Below are 17,815 nucleotides of genomic sequence, written 5' to 3' on the forward strand. Positions count from 1 at the left end.
GTAAGTCACTACTTTCCTGAATCATGCTTCCCTATAATCATCAATCCTGTGTATGTATTACTAAGTGGTGATTTATATTAATGTGCATTTTCTAGAGTTGAATTCCAGGACGTCTACACTACAACAGAAGCACAAACCCACTGGCACCACACGCTTCTCACTGTGCCAGGCACAATACCAACATGGAACCACACACACCCTTAGAAGTCTATAGAATCCAGACACCATGGGGGATCCACTACTGAGAGGTGAACAGCCATAACACTTCCAACCAATGTACATCAGAAACCAATGTTTACCTGAGTCACCTGTCTTCCAACAGGCCATACCCTACTCTGGCACCACACACTGAATTTCTTTCTACGGTCTACCCTCCTTGGTACTTTGCTGAACAGGTTTCAAAAGATTCAAATGTACTCAAAGGAAAAAGTATTATTTCTAGATATCTTTAAATAAGAGAGCATTTAACAGAGGAAAATTAAAGCAAACTAATGATCTACACACATCCCTGAATCTGGTGATCTTTCCACTAAACTTGTGACGTCTCGTTCCCCCAAGCAAAGCCACCATGGGTTACCTATGTACTAAAGGTATAAATGCCATGGGCCTTGTCCTGGAGCAACTGGTTTTGGAAGATCAAATTCCTGGATTTCTTCTGTAATTCCACATATGAATTCACTATCCCCCATGTAACCCTTCTACCAGTATTTACTGGGATAGTGGTGTGTGTATGTGTGTGTGTGTGTGTGTCGGGGGGTAGATTATCAGATATTTTTTGGACAAATCAGATAAATGAAAAAAAAACCACACATGGTGTTCTGGATTGGAAGTTTCTATAAATATTTCCACTTTTGCTCAGTGAGCTGTAGAGCTGCATATTTACTCAGGGGTCTACAGATAGGTTCATGACCCTATGAACAGGGACTAGAAGCCTCAGAGCAGAGACTTGGCATGTCTAACAGCCAGCCTGGAAGTGCTGGTCTGGATGGGAGTGGCTCTCTGATCCAAAGCAGCCCTAAGGGGTCCAATGGTCCTAGAAATATTAAATGTTTCAGATATCTCTCACTTCTTCCCTATTCCCTTAGAATTTTAGAAACACTAAATGTCTAATATTACACTGACATGTGGGAGTGGGAGGTATAAGACAGGCCAACATATCACCAGTCACATTCTAGGTAAGAGCAAGAGGAGTTATCAGGTAGAATTAGAATGTGCCTGAAACCTTAATTTGATGAGACACACCGTAAGCATGCATCCTTTCAATCTTCAGAAGGCATGGTAGTCCAGAAGAGTCAGAAGAGAGCACCCAGAACAGTTAAGAGGTAAGTGTAAGACTCAGGAGAAACAGCAAAAGGAACTGGGGTTACTTGCAGCCTGCAAGAGCAGCAGCCACAGGGATTTAAGTCTTCAGGTACAGAAACAGATGATGGGGATCAACTGCTCTCCTCTTGATGGAGGGCAAGGCATTAGTAAAACTATCTCAGTGACAACACAGGGAGTCTCCCCTAGCTACCTGGATCAACTTCTTGACACAAAAAGGTACACCATAATAGGCTTCTGAAGGAAGCTATAAAATCTTCACTTTCCTTTTGTAAATATCTTCACACAGAGATGGATCTGATAGAGTTCTGATCAGACTCCTGAGAGCTCTACCCGTGTGTGAAAATCGGTTATCAAGCTGCATCCAGGATCTTGTGTAGTAGACAACAACAAAAACCTTTCAGCAGTTATCCCCTAGAAAACCACTCTCACCCACATGGAAGGATCTTGAATGTTGCTGAACTTAGCAATCCAAGAGCAGTGGCCTCAACACTGAAGAGAATTTCATTCTAAACTCAGACAATAAATCTTCTCCACCTTATTAAAGGAAAAGTGGAGATACACAGGAAAGGGACAGACTAATCGAGTTAGAGGCAGAGGTGAGAACAAGATGGAAGTCTAGTTTATTTATACTCTCAAGTTTATCTTGGGAATTACACTTTAGAGCTAAGAAAAGATTGCTTCAAGAGTGAGATCAGGGTGAGCTGGCTAAAGGGGTGTGGCAGGAGAGAGGAGCTCCTCATCAAAGAGTCCTCCTGAGCTCCTCGGCCTTCCCCTTCAGGGGGTTCTCCGGCAAATACACAGAGGTCGGGTGTGGCAGAAGCTTTTCTCTCATGTGAACTTCCCGGTGTTTGGTGAGAACAGAACTCTTACTGAAACGTTTGCCACACTGGGCACATCCGTAGGGCTTCTCTCCAGTGTGTATTCTCCGGTGTTCTCGAAATCTTGTGCAGTTATTGAAGCTTTTCTCGCAGTCCACACACTTGTAGGGATTCTCCCCAGTGTGTACCCTGCGGTGGGCACTGAAGTGGGAACTGTTGGTGAAGCTTTTCCCACACTCTCCACACTGATAGGGCTTCTCCCCGGTGTGGGTCCGCTGATGGATGATAAGGCTAGAGCTCTGACTGAAGCACTTCCCACACTCTGTGCATCTGTACGGCTTCTCCCCTGTGTGGATTCTCTGGTGGGCTCCAAAATTTGAGGAGTCATTAAAGCTTTTGCCACAGTCAAGACACTTAAAAGGTTTTTCTCCTGTGTGGATTCTTTGATGTCGGATGAGGCTTCTGCTTCTACCAAAGCACTTGCCGCAGACACTACACTTGTATGGATTCTCCTTCTGGTGGGGCATCCGGCACATAAGACGAGCACTCCTGCCAAAGCTCTCTCCATACTTGAGCAGTCTGTAAGGTCTCCTCCCCATGAAAGGCCTCTGATGCACCACAGCTTTTCCTAGATCTCTAGGCTGAGGCATCAGCTTTCCCTGTCTAATTCCTTGAAGGCTTTCCCATTGTCTTCCTGAGATGCACTCCCTTTTACGATACTTACTGGAATCAATGTTCTGGGAAATGACTCTTTTAGACTTTTCTATTAATGCTCTGTGAGGTTCTGTGTCCTTATAGATTACCTGTGTTAGGTCCTCCTTGATACTATTTCCAATTTCAAAATCTGAAAAAAAGACAATATAAATTTCACACAAATCCTATGTTAACACAGACAACCTGGCTTGCAAGGTTTGGTGTTTATGATTCCTGTACATTTTGTGGGTCTCAGATCCTGGGACTCTTCCCGGATTTCCTTACCCTGGATTCTCCTTCAGTTCCATAAACAGGCCAGTAACAAACATCTGGTACAGAGTAGGTCTTCAGAAATGTTTTCTGAGTTGAATATAATTCAATTGAATTATAATCCAAACCATTATTCCCCATGCATGTTCTGATTAACATGGAAGCAACTTGGCTTATCTCCCTGAAGTTCTGTTCTGATTCATCCTGTTTTCATTATTTAAAATCAATACTAAAGTATACTACATTAACCAGTCTTCAGTAGATTCTAGTGACCAAGTCCAAGTTCTTCAAGGGAGTTCTGAATTCAACCTCAGCTAATCATATCCTACTCAAGAGTATTCTTTTTTCTTAGATGGTCTTGTAATTTTGTTTTTCTGTCTATCCCACTGACCACACTAACCAAACCTTAATTCTCAGTTTATAAAGTTGGAATTATTTTCTCCTTACTTTTTCATTTACAACCTACTTTAGTACAAGGCATACCTTGGATCCAGCTTTTGTATGATGTTTTCTGGACAGAGTGTACAACATGGTGAAGTGACACAAGCTTTAGAATCATATAACTCTGGTTCTGATTCCTTCTTGGTCATGTACCAAACATGTGATTTTTGTATTAATTTCTTATTTTGATAAATTTGAACAGAAAACACAGAAAAATAAAGAACAGTATGTACAATGAACTCCAATGAATCTCTTACTTCTTACCTCATCTGCATTGGTGTGGGAAGGAAGATGGTGATTTTAGTTTGACTAAAATTTAGCAGTCAGCAAGAAATACAGTGGTGGAGTTCAGGACTAAAATGATTTATTTCTCTCTCATTTTGTTTCTGCCTCTTTTTTCTCATGTACACCACACAGATGACTGAGATGTTTCTGATTTGAACTTACTGATACACCTCCTTCACCCATTTTCTCTCATGCATAATTCCAAGTTCTTCCCCACAGCATTTCCAGGAATTATAAAACACCATCTGACCCATACAGACAAAAACAAACCTGAGATACTAAAGACTGAGTCACTAGAATGAGTGACTAGACTGAGTAGATGAGTACCTCCTTTGAATGGAAGCACCATGAATACAGGACCTGTTTCATTCATTGCTATTTCCTGAAACAGCACATGGCACTCAAATATATGTTGAATGAATAAGTGTGCATGAGCCCGTGCCAGATCTGATTTTTCAGTAAGTTGCACCTTTCTTCTTTTAGACTAGAACCTTAGGAGATCCTTACCATTTGGGCTTTGCAGCAGACCTGGAGGTCTCTGGAATTCTGGCTCTGGTATAATTTCTTCCTCACTCATCCTCTCACTGCCAGAATCTTCTATTACTGCCTCCTGTGAGGTGTCCTCAGGTTCCCAGTCTATAGGTCCTTGGGGTTCCATTTCAATATGCCCTCTTTGTTGCCTTGAGGGTGATGGGACTTCTTCTGGGGGGTTTGTGGAAGGCACAGATGCTCGAGAATTAATGAGGGCATCCATCTCCTTGTAGAACGCACAGGACTCCAGCACGTGGCCATTCTTCACTTTGCGGTAACTCTTCTGCAGGCTTTTGAATTTGGTTCGACACTGTTCTGGTGTCCGCAGGAAGCCACACTCTCGCAGTTGTTCAGCTACAGCCCCATACAACTTGCTCTTCCGATGACAGGCTTGAAGTGCTTCATAAAACCGAGTCTCACGAAGAATATCAAGAAAAGTCTTGGTTTCTTCGTAGCCCCAATGTACACCTGCCATTCAAGATAAAGTTCAGAGATAAGGAGTCTGTAGGCTCTCTATTTTATATACATTACAAAATTTAAGGGTTAAAAAAGAAATGCTATTTGTAGTAGCAACAGGAAATGTGATACGCAGAGGAATATACATTGCAAGAAATAAGGATGTCTATATAAAAAATGTATAATATTTTATTGAAAGACATGAAAGAACTAGAAAAAATAAGAGAAAGTTTCTGAACAAGTGGATTCAAGTTATATAGATATCAGGTCTTAAATGAATCTATGAAGTAAAAATCCCAACAGAGTTTTTTTTCAATGAAATTGATAAACTGATCTTAAAGTTTATCAAATTTGGAAGAATAAAGGTATAGTGTCCCAAATCTGCCACTGCTCTTGAGACTCAAGAATTTAGCTGTCTGGAAGTATCTTTCCCATGTGATTAAGAACAGGGGACCAGAAACACTCAATGGGAACTTCTCTGATTAGTGGGGTAGAGAAGATAGTACCAGTAACAGTGGTTATCAGTTACACTGTATTTTAGCATTTTCAGAATGCCTTCCTCTCTATATTCCATAGAACCCTAATAACAATGCTGTGAGGTAGTCTTACTTATATAGTATAGATGAGGCAACTGAAGGCCAGTGTGGTTACATGATTCATCTACCATCAAACAGCTGTTAACTGACAGCTTAATTATGTATGTCTCTGTCCCCAAATAGTCAACACTAGCTTTCTTTTGCATGGAGCCTCTTTTTTATTTTTTCAATTTTAATATCTCTAAGTTCTTATATTTAAGCTGCATCTCTTAAAAGCAACATATAAGCTGTTTTTTTAATGTGTGATAATCTTAGTCCTGTAAGTTTGTAATTAATGATACATTTGAATTTATATATATATATATATATATATATATATATATATATATATATACACACACATATATAATTTTTTGACTTATCTATTTTGTATTCTTTTTCTCTTTTTATCTTTCTTGTCTTTTTTTACATTAAGCAAAAAATTCACGTTTTTTCTACTCTTGTTAGTTACATATTATTTTACTGCTCATCCCAGGTGGTATAATACTGTATTCTTGACTTATTAGAATCCAATTCTTGGATAATACTAGATCCTTGGACCCCTTTAACTTCATCTGTCTTCCTTCCACAAGGCCTCTGACACTCAGCATTCATGCTATGCTTTAAACCCCAGGGCTGCTCAGTGCTGTCACTAAGCTATGCTGGGGGCAGCAATAGACACTGAGGTATTTTCATGAGATTTTTATGGGATTCACATCACAGTGAAAGCAGCAGGATGTGTGATAGCACTCTCCAGGTTTAGTGGCTTCACATCTATTCCCTTTTCTACAGACCACACTTCTGTTTTCATAACAGGGAAACGAAATACAATTCTTACCACTCAGGTTTTGAAACAAGACAGGAGCAGCCCGAATTTCAGACTTTCGGATAAATTCAATGCCTATTTCATCACCGTCAGATTCTTCTGCAGCTTCCTCCTCCTCTACCAGACTAATCTGTTCTCTAGCAGTGATACCAATTCTCTTTAGCCTTGGGAGAGGTATCACCTCCTTTGGCTTATCGGTGGATGAAGCATGGGCAGCAGGATTCAATAAAGCATCCATGTCCTCAAAGAAGGCACACGGTTCTAGAAGGTGGCCATTTCTCACTTTTCGATAGCTTTTCTGAAGACTTTTAAACTTGGTCCGGCACTGTTCTGGTGTTCGGAGGAAGCCACATTCTCGCAGCCATTCAGCCACAGCACCATATACCTGGCTATTTCGGGGACAAGCCTGAAGTGTTTCATAAAAGCGAGACTCCTTGAGAATTGCAAGGAAAGTCTTAGTTTCCTCATAGCTCCAGTGTACACCTGCTATCTTTTCATCTTCTAAACCCCACTGTTGCTGCTCTCTCCATGTTTTCCCTGCATTCCTGGCAGGAATCTGAATAGCATGAACTGACTTTTCCTTGATGCAGTTGCTTCGTAGTATATTCCTTTTATTAGAGGAATGGAGACCTATGGTCCATGGCTCCTTTCTTTGTTCCAATCGGCTTATCTTGTTAGATGTAGACACTGTATTTCCTGTGGTAAGAAAACATATTTCATGGTAGGCACAGATGTCGTTATTTCATGCCTCAATCTTCTGCTATGACATGCCCTCCTGGACCATGTGCTTAGGCCAAAGCCTTGCTCAATGGGGCCAATGCATGCTGTGGTTATTCTTATAAGACTTCTCTGGCATAATCATCTCCTAGTCATCTCATTTTACTTCTTCCATATGTAGCACTTCTCCTATCTAGTTCTTGAAGGAATACATTTAAGGTTAAGAAACATATTTTACTACCTTTGATTCCCTCAGTAGTTAGCATTGTGTAAGGTTCAGAGTAAGCTCCTAATAGGTATTTGTTACTCACAAATCAACTGTGCTAGCATCTGCACCCTACACTGCCTCCCTGGGCACCTCAATAAATAGCTATGAGAGATTAGAAGTAAAGATGTATGGTCAAACTACATTAAAAAGCTACTTACTGATAGTATGATACTGACAAAAACAGAGAGTGCATTAGAATAGAGCCCAACAATAAATTCATTCATGCATGGTCTTCTAACCTTTGACAAGGGTGTCAAGAACCCACCACTGGGAAAGGATAATCTGTTCAATCTGTTGAAAAAACTGAAAATCCAATTGCCAAAGACTGAAACTGTACACCTATTTTACATTACTCACAACAATTAACTCAAAATGTATTAAAAACCTGAATGTAAGACTTGAAACCATAAAACTCCTCAAAGCAAGCATAGGGAAAAGGCAACTCGACACCGGTCTTGGCAATGACTTTTGGATATGACACTGAAAGAACAGACAACAAAAGCAAAAATAAGCCAGATGTTAAACTAAAAAGCTTTTGTATAGCAAGAGGAAACAGTCGACAAAGTGAAGAGATAAGAAACTACAAGCAAACCATCTATCTGATAAGGGGTTAAAATCTAAAATATACTAGAAATCATAATACTCAATAGCAAAAAAATCCAATGAAAATCATGGACAAAAGACCCGAAAATCTGATTAGATATTTTTCCCAAAGAAATACAAATGGGCAACAGTTCACAAAAAGGTATTCTACATCATTCATCAACAGGGAAAAGAAAATTTAAAAAAAGACAATGAGATATCACCTCATACCTGTTGGAATGGCTAACATCAAACCAAATGGCCATCAATCATATGAAAAAAATGTTCAATATCTTTAGCTATCAGGGAAATGCAAATCAAAAGTATACTGAGATTTTGTTTCACTCCAGTTAGAGTGACAATCATCAATAACACAATAACAATAAACGCTGCTGAGGATGCAGGGAAAAGGAACTCTTTACACTGTTGGTAGAAATGAAAACTGGAACCACCACTATGGAAATCAGTATAAAGGTTCCTAAAAAAGCTAAAAATAGGGCTGGGGATGTAGCTCAGTGATAAAATGTTTGCCTAGAGCATGCAAGGCTATGGGTTCAATCCCTGGAACTTCCCCCAGCTCCACAAAAAAAGTCTAACAATAGAACTACTGTATGATCCAGCTCTTACCACTCTTTGGTATTTACTCAAAAGAACTGAAAGTTAGCATACATAAGAGATATATGCATACCTATATTAACTGCAGCACAATTTATAACAGCCAAGTTATGGAATCAGACTTGTGTCTATCAACAGATAGAAGGACAAAGAAAATGTGGTATATATACAGAATGTGGTTTTATCCAGCCATATAGTATGAAATTACACCATTTGCAGGAAAAGGAATAGAACCAGAGGACATAATTTTGAGCAAAATAAATCAAACTCAGAGAGTAAAGAAAGTCTTGTGTGTTTTCTCTCGTATGTGGAAGTTAGAGGGGGAAAAAAAAACAGGGAAAAAAAGAAAAGGGATGTCATGAATGTAGAAGAGAGACCACCATTAGGGTGGAGTTGGGGGGATGGGAGAGATATTGGGAGTGAAACTGATCAAATATGTTTTTATGTATATACAAATATTCTATATAGAAACCCAGCATTCTGCATAATTATTATGTACCAAAAAAAAATAAAGCATAAAAAGAAAAGATAATAAGTGCTGGACAGGATGTGGAGAGAATGGAACTCCGTGCACTATTGGTGGGAATGTGAACTGGTGTCACTGTCACACGAAACAGTACCGAGATTCCTCAAAAAATTAAAAACTGAATTATCAAGTGAGTCAACAATCCTAATTCTAGGTATGTATCTGATGGAAATAAAATTCATATCTTGAGGTATTTGTACTCTCATGTTCACTGAAGCGTTATTCACCACAATCAAGACACAGAGGCAACCCAATGTTTGTCGATGGATGAAGAAAATGTGAGAATAAAGGGAAAAATATCAATCAACAATCAAATACAGTATTATTTAGTCACAAAAAGAAAAAAATCCTGTCATCTGTGATATGTTGGATGGACATGTAGGGCATTATAATAAAAGAAATAAGCAAAGACAAACATCATATGATCTCATATGGGCATCTAAAAACTTTGGACTCAGAATAAAATGGTAGTTGACAGGGGATTTGGGGTGGGGGAAATGAGATGTTGGTCAAAAGGTACTAACTTCAGTTGTAACATGAGTAAGTTCTAGAGATCTTGTTCTAGAAAGATCTTGTAATTAAGCTTCATGGTCTGAGACACAAAGTACATACATGTTTCTTCAAAAGAGACCAAAATCTACTTTCTATTACTTCACATTTTAAAATTATTGGTAAAAGCATATTTTTCACCAATATTTACTGAAAACAAAATATTTCTTTACTTTTGGAGACACTCTGGTAGGGCTAATAGGAAAGACTAGGAAGATTAGGAAGAAAATTGAGTTTACTGCCCTATAATATCTAAGAGATCAACATGTCTTAAATTTGAATCCTAGTCACAGTGCTTACTTACTTTTTATCAGGGGTTATTGTTAATCCTCTAAGCCTCAGTTTCCTATTCAAAGAGGTGCTAGCTTCCTAAAAAGTATCTAATGCCCCCAATAGGTATGTAAAATTTAGTTTTATTTTCCATACAACCTGCATAGAAGCTTTACAGAATACTTCTAGAGACTTTTGTACTGGGGATTGAACCTAGGGGTGCTTTACCACTGAACCCAAATCCCCCACTTTTTTTTTTTCTTTTGAGATAGTCTTGCTAAATTTATGAAGTTGGCCTCTAACTTGGGATCCTCCTGCCTCAGCTTTCTGATTCACTGGGATTATAGGCATGCACCACCATGCCCAGCTGGAATTCTCCTACAGATGCAACATCAAATCAAGCCCTTCTGAAGGAACCCTGCAGATGGAGATCTGCTCTTTATTTTTCACACTAGAGAAGTAGGTATGGGACAACATTAGCATTTGATTAGGCAATGACTTCGAGGCTGGAATGGGAACTGTGGTAGGTGAGTAGGAGCCCTTTCCTCAGATTTGGCCAACTGTTGCTGTGCAGGAAAGAGGGCCTGTGATGTCTGATGTTTGAGTTTCCAAGACCCACTGGACAACCATTTTTATAATCTAATTTTAAATGAAAACACGGTGTGGCAATTCACAATAGCTAAATTACGGAATCAACCCAGATGCCCATGAACAGATGAATGGATTAAGAAATTGTGATGTCGATACACACACATACACACACACACAAAATGGAGTTCTACTCAGTCATAAAAAATAATGAAATTATGGCATTTGCTGGTAAATGAATGAAAATGAAGAATATTATGCCAAGTGGAATTAGCCAAACTCAGAAATTGAAAAGGTCGAAAGTTTTCTCTAATATGCAGGAAGCTAGAGTAAAATAAAGAAAAGGGGGAGAGAGGGATAACATAAAAAAATCAATCAAACATAAATTAACAGAAGAGCAAAAGAGTCTTTCTGACTTCATCAATCTTTTAGTCTAGTGGATGCAAGTTTACATTTTCTATACTCTGAATGTGACAGTAATATATAATTCTTATCCTATATTTTAATTACTAAGTTATATTATTATCACTACTATTGGTAGGAAGAAAAGGGTGAGATAAGAGAACGCAGCTAAGTGATTATACCAGAGAACCCATGGAGAATCTTTAATCACCAGTTGGAATGAATACATAAGAAATCCCCAAGGATTTTTTTTTTTTTAAATCTATGAAAGGAAAGAATCCTTACCTAGGGAGACCATGGTTCCAACACTCTCTTTCCTGATATCCCTGTAGAGATGTCTGTGAGCAGGAATCTGATGCACACTCTTTTTATAGGAAAAGCCTCTTGTCATCTGGACATCTTTAATTGGTTCCTGTAACAACACTAATACTAGTGACTACCAAGATAACTGCACAGGTCTTCAAAGGATGAAATGGTCATGGATGAAGCAGAGAAGGGCCCTAAAGAAGAATTAAAATTAAGGAGCTAAGTGTGTACTGTGCATAACTATGAAAGCTACGAAAAGAATCAGAAAATGAGAGAAGGTAAAAGAAATGATCCAGCAAGGAGTCCCATTACTCAGAAGGTTGAGTCCAATATTTTCTGGAAAAGAAGTCTCTTGGAGAGAGTATAAAAATCTGAGGATACTGAAGCATAGGAAATCATTGTGACTAAACACCCTAGGAAGGAGAAAGGCCAAAGAGGACAATTACAATTTACCTGGGACCCAGCAGATAGATGTGTAGCTGTCACCTCCTGATCTATGGTATTCCATTCATCAGCAGGGGTAGGAACCCAGGGAGAAGACCGAGCTATAAAAATTAAAAGAAACAATTAGTATTCTGGGCTTTGGCCATTTAATTCTTGATGCTTCTCCTTTCAAGAAATGAGAATGATTTAAAACCAACAAGATACAAATCGGTAATTTTTTCAATGAGTTCAGAGCGATGCCTGAAACTGTATTACCCTAAAGCTGGGCTCTCAAACTCAAGTGCTTTCAGGGAGTAAGCAGGTAAAGTACACAGGAAAGGGGCCAGGTTGGAGCCATGCATGTGGAACTGGAGAGCACACGCCCTGCTGAAAGGGCATAGTCAATGCCAGTACCAGCTGCTGCTGCAAGGAGACCATGACTCTAGTAGAGCCAGAACCTCTAATTTTTTGAGAAGCCGGAAATCTGTACTTTCATGAAATCTCAAATTTTAAACCTTAAAGCAAACAACAAAATCCCCAAACAAAAACTCTTTGTAGGTGAAACAAAACAAGTCTGACTTGGTGTGCAAGTTACTGATTTGTGACCATTAGCATAATTTAAGCACCTAAGAATTAATATTGTCATATTTTCCTCAAAGTATTAATATTGTTATAAGAACTCAAAAGCTTGCTCCACTTCTACAGAAGCAAATTAAATAATTTCATTGAAAACATTCTATTCCCTGAAATCCACATGGCTGAAATCATAGATCTTCCTTTAGAATGAGTTAACCTTTCTGAGATATCCATCCCTCAAGACTTCCTTTTTTTAAATATTTATTTTTTAGGTATACTTGGACACCTTTATTTATTTTTAAGTGATGCTGAGGATCGAACCCAGGGCCTCGTACATGCTAGACGAGCACTCTGCCGCTAAGCCACAACCCCAGCCCCATCTCTCAAGACTTCTGTCCTCCTATATCCCAGAGTTAGTACTTCAAAAGAACAAGCTAATTCCCTTCAGAAATTCCTCATCACCTTGGGATGGTAAAATCCAGAAATACCACAAATAGGTATTTATTTGAATAACTAATCAGATAAAGTCCCTGGGACCATCTAATCCATGTGACCATGAAATCTTTGATGCTAATGAACACTCTGGATAATTCAGAACATCCAATCTTTGCAATGCATTCTATCATGGGTAATATGAACTTGGAGAGTGGTACTACCCCAGATATGGTAGTAGTGAATCTAACCTCTTGATGAAAGGTTGTGTAGGTCCAACAGAGTTGAAGTTTAAGAAAAATTTTGCCATTATGAGAAAGGAAGCTAACGTGTATCAGGCATTATTATGCACTAGCCATTTTACACTGCCTCATTAAATCTGTGCTAACACCCTTGTTATTTCCCTTTTACATAGGAGAGAAAGGAAAGTTTGAGAAGTGACCTGACCAAGGCCACACAGATAAAAAATGGGAGTCAGGTCTGTCTCTCAAGTCCCAGGTCTTATCCTCTTAGTATTAATGCTCCTTTTCATATCACTTGCTCAAGATCTCACACAAAAAGGGGGCAGAGTCAAGATAAAAACAGAAGACTTTTGATTGTAAGTCCAGTGACCTTTCCATTCTTCTTCTTTTTTTTTTTTTTTTTAAGCCTGATATGAAGTCATACTTCAGGAGACGTGGAGAGAAATGGGAAGGCCAGGTGGTACACCTCCTTGTATCTGACTTGATTCATTCATGTCTAGGGTGGCTATGAACACCAGTGTCCCTTCTTTGTGGCATCCTACTGTTATCCCTCTCATTGCCATTATGCAAGTCAGTTTTGAAACACTAGACTTGTTTCCCTTTCCACAGAGATTTTCAAGTTATTTATGGTCAGCCAAGAGCAAATACACACACGGGAGGATTGAAAACACAAGCTGACTGTAGAATGGAGATTTCACAAGACTCAAGGCTGGCTGGGCAGTGCTAAGGTTCCCCAGTTTTCACCTTTAAGATCTCTCTTTAATGAGGTTGTCTAAGGGCCCAACTCTTGAAGCTAATGAAATCTTTCTTCCCAAATATTCAATTCACTCTGAAATCATGTATTGAGCAACTCAAATATGACTCTGAGCAAGTTACAGTGTCAGGGATGCAGTACATATATATTTGCTTTAGGCATGCTCTGAGTCCTTCTTACTATTCTTCTTCTTCTTTTTTTGTTTTTGTTTTCCTTCTTACCATTCTTGGGTAAGGGCCGATGTGCTCTCTTTTGGTTCAGCTGTTCCTGGTGTCCTGAGTGGAGGCTTCCAGCTTCCTCCCGAGACACTGCCCTGGATTGGGTCTCCACCTGCGCTGGCTGAAAGTCTGCTACCTCCCATACTGTTCCAAGTGGGGCTTGCTTCTCAGAGTGGATAGGACTGCTGACCTGAGAAATAAAGTCAATACCATAATGGAAAAGGGAAGGGAAAGAGGTCCAAATTGGGGCCCAATTCATACACATACACACACACACACACACACACACACACACAGATACATATGTATATATATTTTAAATAAAGGACAGAAGATATGAGAAACAATGAAAATTTCATTCCTTTCCTGGTGGAGTCTCTGAGAGTGTTGGTCTCACTACACTGTACAGGAGTTTGGGTAGAAGGAAGTGTACTCCTTATTGCTACGAAGAGGGGGAAAATCTGTCAGGAATAAAATACAGAGCAACTTAGTTTCTAGAATAAACATTATTTGAACCCCCTCATGTCTATTAGGTTCAGAACATGATCGTATTCACTAGTGAACAGAAATCTTTTGCATTACCCACATCAATTTGTCTATTCCAGGTCAACACAACCTGCTGATACTCAGATCTTTACACAACGGAAATCCTGTGCAAGGTGAAACTGCAAACCTGGCAAATGATGCAGGATTTCATGAGGTCAATGAAAGGTTGTTGAAAAACAACCAGAAGAGCATGCAGAGCCACAAAAAATGAAGATCTAGGAGTAAGATTGGAGATGAGTGATGGGATCATGGTACTGAGAGCACTCAGTGCTTCAGAAGACACTAGCTGGCATATTAAAGGATTAGAAAATATTCTGGGATAACTGTTTTTTCTCTTTTTTGGGAGGGGTGCAAAAATAGCATTGTTTAGGATCAAACTGCAAAAGTCAAACCCTATGAAGCATTAACTGTAGTGTTCTTTCATACTTTTGCTGGAAACATTATGCCAAGGATTAAAACATATTTAAGTGCAATGCTTAGTTTCATTTGGAAGATAATATTTTTTTGTTCAAAACTTTTCCCCTTTCCATTTAATATGAAATTCTGATCTTCTTTTAACTGCATTCCCTTTAAGGGTCTCTTATTAGTAGCACTGAACTTTCCATAATAAGTACTTCTTGCAATGCAATCCTGTCTTTCCCACCCATTTCTTTCTAAAACACAAACATTTGCAAGATCCTTGCTCACCTGCTGTCTCAGTCTCCCAGTCTCTTTTTCCAGATGGATGACCAGGGCCACCGCCTCTTCTCCACTTTCCGGGTATTGCTTCTGTGCCCAGACCTGAATCTTCTCCGGCAAAATAGTGAGAAACTGCTCGATCACCAGCAGCTCTAGGATCTGCTCTTTGGAACGTATTTCTGGCTTCAACCACCGGCAGCAAAGTTCCCAGAGTTTACTGAAAGCTTCATGGGGCCCAGTCACATCCTCGTATGAGAACTGCCTGAAGCATTTGCGGAAGGTCTCACACTCAATGCTCTCTGATCCTCCCAGAATGGGTTCCGACGCCCACTCGGGGTCCTTTTCCACCTTCATGATGAGGCACCCCTCAACCTCCAGGGGCACGTCAATCTCCGAATCCAGGGCCATAGCCATGCTCCAACCCGGGGGGCGGGGTGGTGTCAATGTCAAGTCTAGCTCCAAGAGGGGGCCCCAAGAAGCCTTCCCGAGCTCCCTGCCTAATGTTCTAAAGTGTGGGATGGGAGGCAGGTTAAAAAACCAAACCAAACCAACCCCCCTGGCAGTGTCAGCAGAACAGCGACCTAGGCCCTTGAAAAGTCCCCAAACTCGGCCCCTTCAGCAAACAAGAAATGACCCCGCTCGCAATGTGGTTTCCAGGGTGCATTCCTTTCAGTGCAATGTCGGGGACAGGGAGCGAGGCTCAAGGACTGGGAGGAAATCAAGCCGACTGAGGAAAGGATGGGCGGAGGCGGCCGGCCTGGAGGGGGTGTGTCAGCCGCCCCGGGGTCCAGCTCCGGGAGGCGAGGCCCGCGTGGGTGGGGCCGGATGTGCGGGCCCCGCCCGGCCCCAGGTTCCGGCCGGCCTCGGGTCCGGCGGCGCGCCCAGGCCGCAGGTGGCCCACGGGGAGCAGCGGTGTCCGAGACCAGCGCCGGGCTCTTCAGGGCCCGCGGCAGCCCCGGCCGTCCTCGGGAAAAATCGGCACGTCGAGAAAAGGCCGCAACGCGGTTCCGCCCCGAAGGAATAAAAAGTCGCGGGGCCAAGTCGGGCCTCGCGGGGGGCGGCTGCCGGCTCCCGGCGCTCGGCCTCGTCCGCTCGGCCCGCGGAGAGCGCGGGGGGCGCTGGGAGCCGTCGCCGCGCATGCGCCGCCCGCGACCGCGCGCCGCAGGGGCTTCCTCGCGGCGAGGGGCTGGGGGAAGGGGCTGCGTGGTGTACTCTCGCGAGAGCGCGCAGCGCGGTGTCTGGCGGCCGAGGGACTTAGAAGAGAGGAGGGATGCGCGGGCTGCCGCGGAGGGACACAGCGGGGCTTGAGCTGTCAGTGGGACAGAGACGGCGAAACAGAACAGGGAAGGGGAGCCAGAGTCTGGCCTCTAGGCAGCGGGAGCGGCACCACTGGGCAGGGGGCGCTGCCGCGCAAGGAGGCCCCGTGGAGCGGGGACTCCTTTGTCCGGCGAGGGTCACCGGTCTCGTGGCGGAGGGATCGTGGCCCGTGTGGCTGCGAGTCCGGTGGAGGGAACCTCGGTTGGACGGCTGGAGCGTGGGGCGCCCGCTGTGGGGGAACAGCGCCCCCTACGGGAGGATTGCGCCGTTTTCACCACCCCGGGGGCCGCTGGAGGCGTAGCTCTCCGGTTTTGGGATTCTTACTGCCCTGGGGTCTGGGGAATTCGGGGTGGCTAGAGGGAACTTCTGGGACAAAGTCTGTACGGGCTCCAGCTTCACTTTACCAGGGCCGTCGGGAGGTGCTCTAAGACCAGTAGCTGGCTTTCCCGGAACCGTGCATATTCTTTCATCCTTATGTATTAACTGAGCATCTACTCATGCCAGGCGGTGTTTTAGGCATTTGGCATGCATCGGTGGACAAAACAGAAATCCTTGTTGTAGGGGTAGGTAGCTCCTTGGAAGATATACCTTAGTGACCTTCGTGCCTCACAGCTTTAGTTAGAATTTGAGGTGCATATTCTCGCAGCCTAAAGGCTCAGAGTACCATGTAGATAACTGGTGTTAGAGGGAATCTGTCTAGTATGTCCCAGGGGTTGTATCAGTCATTACACAGCTTTCCTTCTGGTTATTTTTTTTTTCTTTGTAGGATAATACATTAAACTTTCATGTGACTTTTTTAAAAATTATATTTATTGAGCACCCATTTTGTGCCTAGCGTGTTAATAGGTGGTAAGCAAAACTCGGTCATTGTTTTCAGCCTGGTGGGACACAGAGGCGTTAGCCAAATAAACCTTAAGCTAATGCACAGTTGTAATTGTGGCGGGTGCTATCAAGAAGAGAAACCGAGAGGGATTTGAGCTAGTCGGGTCTGGGAAGGTTTCTTTGAAGAAGCATTGCTAGGGAAGAGATCCAAAGGTAAGGGTTTAAGAGCCAATCAGGCAAAGCTCGGTCCCCACAAAAATCCTATGAAGCAGACACGATCACCTCCATTTGGAGGGTATGGAGACCTCAGCAAGGTGATGTGATTTCCCAAGGTTACTTCAGGCGAAGCGGTGACCCAGAATTCAGGTTCAGATAAGAATAGGGACTTTTAAATGCTCCTTGGGGCATTTGGTAGTTTCAGGAGAGGCAAGTATCCTGGCAGCTTAGGAACAAGGGTCACTAACTCAAAAGTCTGCAAGACTCAGGTAGATGACAATGAAGTAGACAACCTGTGATGTTAGGGAACGATGCAGACTGTAGTAAATCAGAGGCCACCAGTCTTGCTGAAGGAAGCAGCCATTAATTTTAACCATTTGTTGCCATGCAGGGGTATAGACTGAAGCCTTGTCACATGTCCTGATTGTTAAAAAAACTTGGTGAACAGTCCTTATAATGAAATCCTCACAACTTTAAAAAACTGGAAAAAATACCTGTCTTCCATACTAGAATGTTTCTTTTTCTTTTTCTTTTTTTTTTTTTTTTTTAC

At 41.8% G+C, this 17,815-nt stretch overlaps 1 protein-coding gene across 1 annotated transcript; it reads right to left on the reverse strand.

Annotated features, from left to right (window-relative positions):
• Window positions 1-2,007: 2,007 nt before the first annotated feature.
• Window positions 2,008-15,324, reverse strand: Zkscan2 (zinc finger with KRAB and SCAN domains 2). Its single transcript, XM_076840442.2, has 7 exons — window positions 14,920-15,324; window positions 13,690-13,876; window positions 11,495-11,586; window positions 11,021-11,147; window positions 6,231-6,914; window positions 4,338-4,829; window positions 2,008-2,985 (listed from the first exon to the last, which is right to left on the reverse strand). Exons 1-7 carry the CDS (start codon window positions 15,322-15,324, stop codon window positions 2,063-2,065), a joined length of 2,910 nt encoding a protein of 969 aa, XP_076696557.2. The 3' UTR covers window positions 2,008-2,062.
• Window positions 15,325-17,815: the final 2,491 nt, after the last annotated feature.

Source organism: Callospermophilus lateralis, chromosome 19 (assembly GCF_048772815.1).
Source record: "Callospermophilus lateralis isolate mCalLat2 chromosome 19, mCalLat2.hap1, whole genome shotgun sequence".
Classification (NCBI taxonomy): Eukaryota; Metazoa; Chordata; class Mammalia; order Rodentia; family Sciuridae; genus Callospermophilus; species Callospermophilus lateralis.